General features: G+C 37.4%; 1 protein-coding gene across 1 annotated transcript; it reads left to right on the forward strand.

Moving 5' to 3' along the window:
• The first annotated feature begins 409 nt into the window (after positions 1-409).
• Positions 410-3,572, forward strand: LOC309825712 (lymphotactin-like). The gene is made up of 3 exons (XM_082659359.1): positions 410-485; positions 2,316-2,430; positions 3,334-3,572. The coding sequence occupies exons 1-3, from the start codon at positions 425-427 to the stop codon at positions 3,491-3,493; spliced, it is 336 nt and encodes a 111-aa protein (XP_082515485.1). The 5' UTR covers positions 410-424; the 3' UTR covers positions 3,494-3,572.
• Positions 3,573-8,620: the final 5,048 nt, after the last annotated feature.

The raw sequence follows: 8,620 nt of genomic DNA on the forward strand, positions 1-8,620 counted from the left end.
GAGGCAGGTGGGGGAGATGGACCACAGGGACCACTCCACCTTGTTTCCTTTACACTGTCCCTGTGCTGGGCCATGACACTGGCATGGCCTTGGGGCATGTGTGCAGTGGAAGGTTTGAATTTAGACTGGTGGCAGGAGATGAGACAACTATGTTTCTTCTGTGCACATATTTGGTTTCACGGACACGTTAACCACAGGAGGAAGAGAAAAGGCCACAAGGTGTTGGGTTAGTATGAGTGGGGACAAAGGAACTTATTTTTTCAACCAAAGAAAGCATCAGTATTGCAAAGACTTTCCATGATTCCACACCCACCTCGAAAGCGCCCTCTCACCACAGGAAGTGCGCTGATCACTGGAGGAATAAAAGAGACTGAAAGGATCAGTTCCTCAGCCTCTCGCTGCACAGCTCATCAGGACCTCAGCCATGAGACTTCTCATCCTGGCCTTCCTCGGGATCTGCTGTCTCGCCGCATACACTGTGGAAGGTAAGTCAAAAGCTTATTTATGAGATAAGGAGCATCTATGTATGCAGGCAGTGGCCACACATTTTCGTTTTGACTCAAGCTTTCACTGCAGTAAACTTTCTCCCAGCTTAGCCTCAGACTTCCCTAGTGAAAATGGGAATAATTTGACTCTAGGAGACTTTGTAGATTTTGAAGATAGAACTTGGTCACAATCTGGGCTCCTAGTTTTCACAATTGGGCGATTTGGGGTAAATTTCTTCACCTCTCTGTGCCTATGCTTACTTATCTATAAGAAGAATGTTATAACCGATACGCTTACCAGGGATTAAAATGAAATAAATCTTATAATCACTTATCAGGTTTCCACACAAGTCCTAACTTCTTGATTAATGTTCGCTGTGGAATGCTGATGACGACTTTGAAGCTTTTGCCTGTTTAGTATTGATCTTGAAAATTCTCCAGATTTTGACAGTTCACAATGTGGGAATGAGCTAGAGGGTGTATGTTCTGAAGGAAATCAATGTTTCCTATGAAAACAAAAATGACTGGTAGCTCAACCTTCATACCCAGGAAATCAATATTACCTTTAAGTGTGTAGGAGAGTCTATTATTACTTCTATGAATGTTGTTCCCACTGATGATCAATTTCTTGAGTTTATAAGAGACCATAAGTGCGAACAAATATCAACGTCTTATATACAATCAAATAAACCTACAAGACATACCCAGATGAGACTTCACTACACTGAGACTTACCTGAGCATTCTACACATATTTCTTAAAGGATCATTTTTTCCCAGCTGGTTGGAGTGTATTTCTCCTTGTGGCTCTGGCAACAAGAGAGAATATCCTTTGGGTGTAATTAACGTTTCAGTTAACTGTCCTTTCAACTTCCTGATCCGTAGACTTATTACTTAGACTAGAATATCTGAACCTGATCGTGGATGCCAAGGGTGTCCGTAAATAGAGATGGCAATGTCTGGAACTCCCTGAAATTGTGCCCCAAATAAAAAAATATTGATGAAACAAAAAGTTTAGGCCAAATGTTGTCTTAACCATGGCTGGCTGGCATTTTTCTGAGACAATATTCTGCCATTTGGTGGAAACCCATGTATGGGTAGGGGAAAGAAGACTGAGGAAGACTGTAGACACTTGGGTATTTCCCTCTTTCATTGGATTCAGAGATAGTTCAGCATTAGAAATAAATTGGCAAAAAATAAAAAATAAGTAAATAAATAAATAGGCAAATGTAGAGGGTTAAGAATGTACAGGCTGGATATTGTGTGATGGAAAGAAGGAGAGATGAAGAGCAATGTCAGTGAATACCTTCTGCTCAGTTTCATGTTTATAGAAAGACTTCTGATATCAGCAACACTGTAGCTCAAACTTTGTCATCATCAGCTATTATTTTAGATGCTTTTTTGCTGAATATTTCTCTAAGAAATAGTCTCTGAGAATATTTGCTTCCTTGAGAAGCAAATACCAATCTCTTCAACTTAGGAGGAAATCAGCACTTAGAAACCCTTTTTAGATTTTAGAAAACCCTTACTATTATTCACTCTTCCAAGTAATTTTCCCTTCTCTAATGTAAGATGTTCTCTACACATAAAAAGTTTAATCCCCTGGACCATTTCTATTGAGGAGGAGTACTTTATGAACTACTTCTTTCACATATTTTACATTTTACCATTTAAAATGAGAATGCCTTTATTTATTCAGTCAAAAATGAGCTACCTCTCCCATATTTAGTGTTCCTTTCCCAAATTATTCTTTATCATGTCACTCTTTGTTGGTTTATTTATAGTATTAGAAATTATATTTTATTTTTATTTACATGGTTTTCTTTCCTAGGTGTGGGGAGTGAAGTTCTAGAAAAGACCATCTGTGTGAGTCTGACTACCCAGCAACTGCCAATTAAAAAAATCAAGACCTACACCATCAAGGAGGGCCCCATGAAAGCAGTGATGTGAGTTGCTCTCCCCCAAATCTGGGCTTGATGGAACACAGATATATAGAAATGCTGCCCTCCTCAGGAAAAATGTCAGCAAGGAGGAAAACCTCAACGTAGCCAATAGTTTTTCTGTTTTTCCATATGAACCATGTCTTTATGTAGCCCCAAACAATGTTTATGACAAAAAATTGGCAACAAGTGAAGACTATCACCCTCCTTTCTGCTTTATCTTAGCAGAAGAATCTAACTGGGAACCAGATGAATAATATGCTCAGTCCCGAAGGTTAGGTTTAGAGCTGGCTGGTTCAGATCAGGATTTGACCGTAGAGACACACTGGTGTGGGATGCCTCCCTTCCCATCCTTCCCCTTCCCTGCCTTTCTCTGCCCTTATGGTGGGCTGGAGTAGAGTGCCATATTTTATCAGTTGCCATATCTCGAGGAATAGTGTCAACAACTAGCCTACATGGTACCATTCTCTTTCTAGGATCTCATCTTCAGAACAGCAACTCTTCCCAACACACAATTGCAACTTTACCTCCCAAAATATGATAAAGCAATTACCTTTTGTCCAGAAAATAAGATGAGTGTGTTTAAATTTGAAAAAGAAGATGATATGTAATAATTGGACTAGATGACCTCAAATGTCCAGTTTAATTACATCACCTGGTAGCAATGATGAGAAAAGGAGCCTGCAATTTATGCTGAGCCAGGGATCTGGGTATTACCTGGAGCTATTTCTCCTTTATGGGAAAATAGATTGCAGAGGAAAGATTTTCATTTATGTTCTCCTGAATCTGAAAGACTGTTTTGTCCAGTCATTTCTGCACAAGATCTCTTATATATGATCTGATCTTAACTTCTGGTCCCAAGGCTTTGAGGATGTGACTAACTTTGTCTATTTTTTCTTTGCATTGCAGATTTATTACCAGACGTGGCCTTAAAGTCTGTGCTGATCCACAAGTTGAATGGGTGAAAAAAGCAGTCCGAACAATAAAGTCCACCAGGAGAAATGTGAGCCAGACCAAGCCTACAGGAGCCCAGCAATCCAGCAGTACAGCTGTGACCCTGAGTGGGTAGTGACCCTCTGGCGTCTTGTCCCCTCACTAGCCAGGCAGCTCATTTCCCTTTAAAGCTCATGGACTAATTACATTATATTCACCTTTTATAAAAGTGCTGCATGAGTCAAATTATTGTTTTAATATTTTTATGTCTTTCATATTCATTTAGATGCTCTAATTAATACATGTTTATTATTAAGAACAGTCCCAAAGTTTATTCATTACATATTGGGAAAAATAATACATCATTTGTGTTCTATTTCTGTCCTAACTGTACTTCGTTGATGGTATCCATGATGGGAGAGATTTTGGTCAGTGTTTATCAGCGATGAAAGATATATTCATCATTTTTAGGTTCTAGTGCAAAATGGTTCTCTACACATGAGTTATAGGTGACAACTGTGACAATGACAATTTAAAATCTATTTCAACCTGTCTTCATAATGGAGTTCTATCTTTATGGAATAAAGGAGAAAATGATCCAACCACTATTGGGGTCCCATTCTGAGGGTTCACTACTCAAAAATTAGCTTCATTCAAGTTTGATCTGGAGCAAATTCTCATACCTCTGTGTCTCATTTGATCTCCTTAAAAGAAAGAAAAAAAAAATACAACTTGCGAGTTCTTTCATTTGCCAAAGTAGCAAAGATTAGACTTTTGATGGAAAGATACTTTATTCCAACAAAAATCAATTCTCCTCAAACTGGGCAATGATCTCACCGCCTTTCTGTGATTTCCATAACTGTCACTACTCTAGTTATCATACAAGTCATGCTTTTTTGTTTTGCCAGTAAGATTTTAACATTCCAGACACTGTCACCTGGAACATTTTTTGAATGTGATCACAATTTGCAGTAACGTTTTAATTAACATTACTTCACCTGGTCACTTAGCACCCCAGACTCATGCCCCCCTGTTCTTATTAAGTTGCTAATTTGATTCATGTGTATGACTCTACTATCCAAGTAGCTGATGATGTATACATCCACTTCTATGTGATTTTAAATAGTTAAGAGATGATCAAACCTAGATAGTTTCAAGGGAAGAGAAAGGACTGTTTTACTAGTCCTAAGGGGAGAGTCAGCAATGTCAAGTATTTTCAGAGGGTAACTGAGGGCAGCTTGTTGGAATCAGCTTACTTCTAGTCATCCAACTAGTGAACCAGAGAGGAAATGATTAACACAGTGCCTCCTAGCAAAGGGTGGTGTCATCTGTCTTTTCTCATTGATATTTGCCTACAATAATGTTCAAAGCTGGTCTTAAATGAAACACTAAGAAGAAAACACTTGTTTTATGAGGGGTGAGACCTAGCAAAGTCACAGAAGATGAAAGGAAAGTTTCCTGACTGAACATGTACTTGAGTTTCCCAAATGTCTTCCAAACTCTAGAGGTTTTCAAAAGATAATAATATATGTGGAAGAATATAGGTATACATATCTTGTTATCACATTATCTAAGGGAGCTAGGTAAGGCTAAGAGGTTTCAACCAAATAGTGCACATAACTTTTAACTAACTGACTGGATGTTTTGAATCACTTAGGTAGGACCTGAGTCTACTAACAATAACCCTGTGGTCTTTTGGACTTCAATTCAATTCAATGAAATAATCTAAGAAGAAGAGATCTTACAATATTAATTTGTATTTTTAGTGACTGCAACCCCTCTTTTGTGCTTCTGTGGCATCTTATACTTAACTTTAACCTAAATCTTACCAATTTATATTGAAATGACTCCTTTGCCTGTCTGTGCTTCCCTCACCCCAATCCTGTATTTAGACTGGAAGCTGCTTGTGTGACACCAGGTCCCCTTGCCTAGCACAGAACAGTGGGAGGGGGTCAATTAATATTCTGGGGATGAATGGGAGGAATAACAAATTACATTATATCCTTCATTCTATACTTTCATATTTCTAAAATTATGTATAACAGAAAATAAACTTTATTAACAGGAGGTTCAATTCAGCAAATAGTTTTGAGTACTTGCTATAAGACAGGCAGCTTGTTAAGCTTAGTATATGTCAAGATAATTAAAACACCACTTCTGTTCTCCAGGAACTCACAATCCAGCAGATGACACTATGATGTAAGAAAACCAATTGCAGTACAGCATTTGAAATAGGTAATAATATGGACATGATCAAGAAATAGAAATAACAGAGAGAAGGGGAGAATTATACCAAGAATGTTCTCTAAAATTTTTCTGAATTTATATATAAGTATGAGTTACGATTATTAAATAGGAAATGAAAGATGCATCCTTAGCTAGTTTGAAGAAAGACGTCACATGTTTCTCTCTTCGCTAGGAAATTCTTCCACTGTGATTGTAATACTTGTAGAGTATTATATTTGTTCGTAGATATTAGATGTAAGAATACAGCGAGTCTAAAACTGTCACTGAAATTTAAATGGTAAGAAAACTGAGCCACAGAGAGATTGATTGTCTTGGCTAAGAGCACACAGTTATTAAGAAACTGAGCCTGATCTCAAATAGTGACTTTCTGTGATATCTCAGCCTCAGGAAAGAGAGTGGTAATGTACAACTCTTCTTAGAGTGGGTATGGTGGGAGAAGGGATAATCTTTTCAATAAATAGTTCTGGAACAACTGGGTATCCACAAGCAAAAAAAAAAAAAAAATCTAGACACAGACCTTACACGTTTCAAGAAAAATTAACTCAAAATGTATCATAGGCCAAGTGTAAAACACAAAATTATGAAACGTCTAGAACATGACATAGGAGAAAATCTAGATGCCCTTGTGTTTGGAGGTTATTTTTGCTTTAGGTATAAAACCAAAGGTCTGCTCCTTAAGAGAAAAAATTAAGTTGGAGCTCATTAAAATTATAAACTTCTGTTCTGTGAAAGACTGTCAAGAGAAGGAGAAGATAAGCCACAGGTTAGGAGAAAATACTTTCAAAAGACATATCTGATAAAGGACTGTTACCCAAAGCATGCATAGAGCTCTTAGAACTCAACGATAAGAAAACAAACAACTTGACTAAAGAACCCAGGCAAAAGATTTTAACAAATACCTCACCAAAGGAGATATACAGATGGAAAATAAACAAAGGAAGAGATGCTCAATATCATACCTCATCAGGAAATTGCAAATTAAAATAATAATGACATACCACTACACACCTATTACAATGGTAAAAATTGAAAACACTAACAACACCAAATGAAGGCAAGGATTTGGAGCAACAGGAATTCTCATTCATTATTGGTGGGAATGCAAAGTGGCGCAGCCACTTATGAATAGTTTGGCAGTCCCTCACAAAGCTAAACATAGTCTTGCCATATGATCCATCACTTGCTATCCTTGGAATGTGCCCAAATGAGTTGAAAACATATGCTCACACACAACCTGCACATGGATGTTGTAATAGCTTTTTTTCAAAATTGCCCAAACCAAGATGTCCTTGCAACCAAGATGTCCTTCGACAGGAGACTGGATAAATAAACTCTGCTGCACCCATACAATGAAATATTATTCAGTAGTAAAGAGAAATGAGCAATCAAGTCACAAAAGACATGGAAGGAACTTAAAAATATACTATTAAGTGCAAGAAGTCAATGTGAAAAGACTACATAATATATGATTTTAATTATATGGCATTTTGGAAAAGGCAAACTATGGAGGCAGTAAAGAGTGGTGGTTTCCGGAAATTAGACTGAGGGAGGGATGAATAGGTGGAGCACAGGTGAGTTTTGGGGTGGTAAAACTATTCTGTATGAAGCTGTAAAGGGTGGGTACATTTGTCAAAACCCATAGAATGGAAAGCACAGAGATTGTGTCCTAATGGAAACTGTGGACTTTGGGTGACGATGTGTCAATGTAGGTTCATCAGTGGAACAAATGGACCCCTCTGGTGTGGGATGATGATAGGGGGAGGCTATACATGTGTGTGGGGCAAGGGGATATATGGGGACTCTGTACTTTCTGCTCAATTTTGCTGTGAAACTAAAACTGACCTTAAAAATAAAGTCAGTTAACTAAAAACAAACTCCATGGCTTTTGTCCACAATCATAAAATTCTCCCAAAACATGGATTCCATGTGGAGCCTTCTATCTGCATATTAATCTCTTCCAAATCCAAACTTGTAGCGGTAGTTTGATTGGTTCAATCTAAGCCATATGACAATGACAGGTTGGAGATGGACTCAGGACTCTACTTTGGGAGAAAGGACTATGATATGGGGATGTCCATAGACATAGGAAGTCATATTGCCACCATTCTGGCAAATACCCACTACAGACACAAATGTGGAAAGGGAAAAAACCCACATTAATATATTTCAATGACTAACTCCATTATAGGCATAATACCTGAATAATTAATTCACTCTCTTCTCCCCACTGAATAGAAAAAAAAGTCTTCTTCATTTTGATATTTGCTTCCTTGAATTTCTATATGTGCACCATTTTTGTTTCTATATGTGCACCATTTTGTTTTTGTTTTTTTTTTTGGTGGAGATATCCCTGCCAGAAGTACTTAAGTGCACGTGTAATTTTTCTACCTTCTTTCAATACATTCATACATTCACTTCTAGGAACTGTTTAATAAAAGTGTTAGCATTTCCTCACACTAACAGTTGAGGCACTAAATTCGCAAAGTTTACACGTTTATTAAACTCCTTTCATGTCAGTTATGCAAATGTAAATACCCCTAACAAATTTATTTTGACTAGGTAAGAAAAATCCAGATGCTGAATATCTAAAGACATGTTTTTTAAATGTTAGGACTATCAACTGATTCTAACAGTGGGAGGATGATTCCATCTTTGGTTTTGATGGTAAACTCAGAAATTAATAGGCTTTATTCCAATAGTAGATAATAATACAAAGATTAAGTAAATTCCTACAGCAGGGATAATATAAGTGACATGAGGAAAGAAAGAAGAAACAAGAACTAAAAAAAAAAATGGGAGGCTCTGGGAGTGTAGAGATTGGTGCAAATATGGTGACTCATTTTTGTAGACTATTGACTGTGATCCAAAGAAAAATGATCATGGTCGTAAAGAGAAGGAAAAGGTAAGCTGTAAACTCATCTAAGCAGCAAAGGGGAGTATAAAACTTTTATAGGTGTTTGAGGGAAATTTTCGGGGACAGCTTTACATTTATAGCTTATTATGGAACATATTCAAA

The sequence above is a fragment of the Grampus griseus genome, assembly GCF_964374135.1.
Source record: "Grampus griseus genome assembly, chromosome: 1".
Classification (NCBI taxonomy): domain Eukaryota; kingdom Metazoa; phylum Chordata; class Mammalia; order Artiodactyla; family Delphinidae; genus Grampus; species Grampus griseus.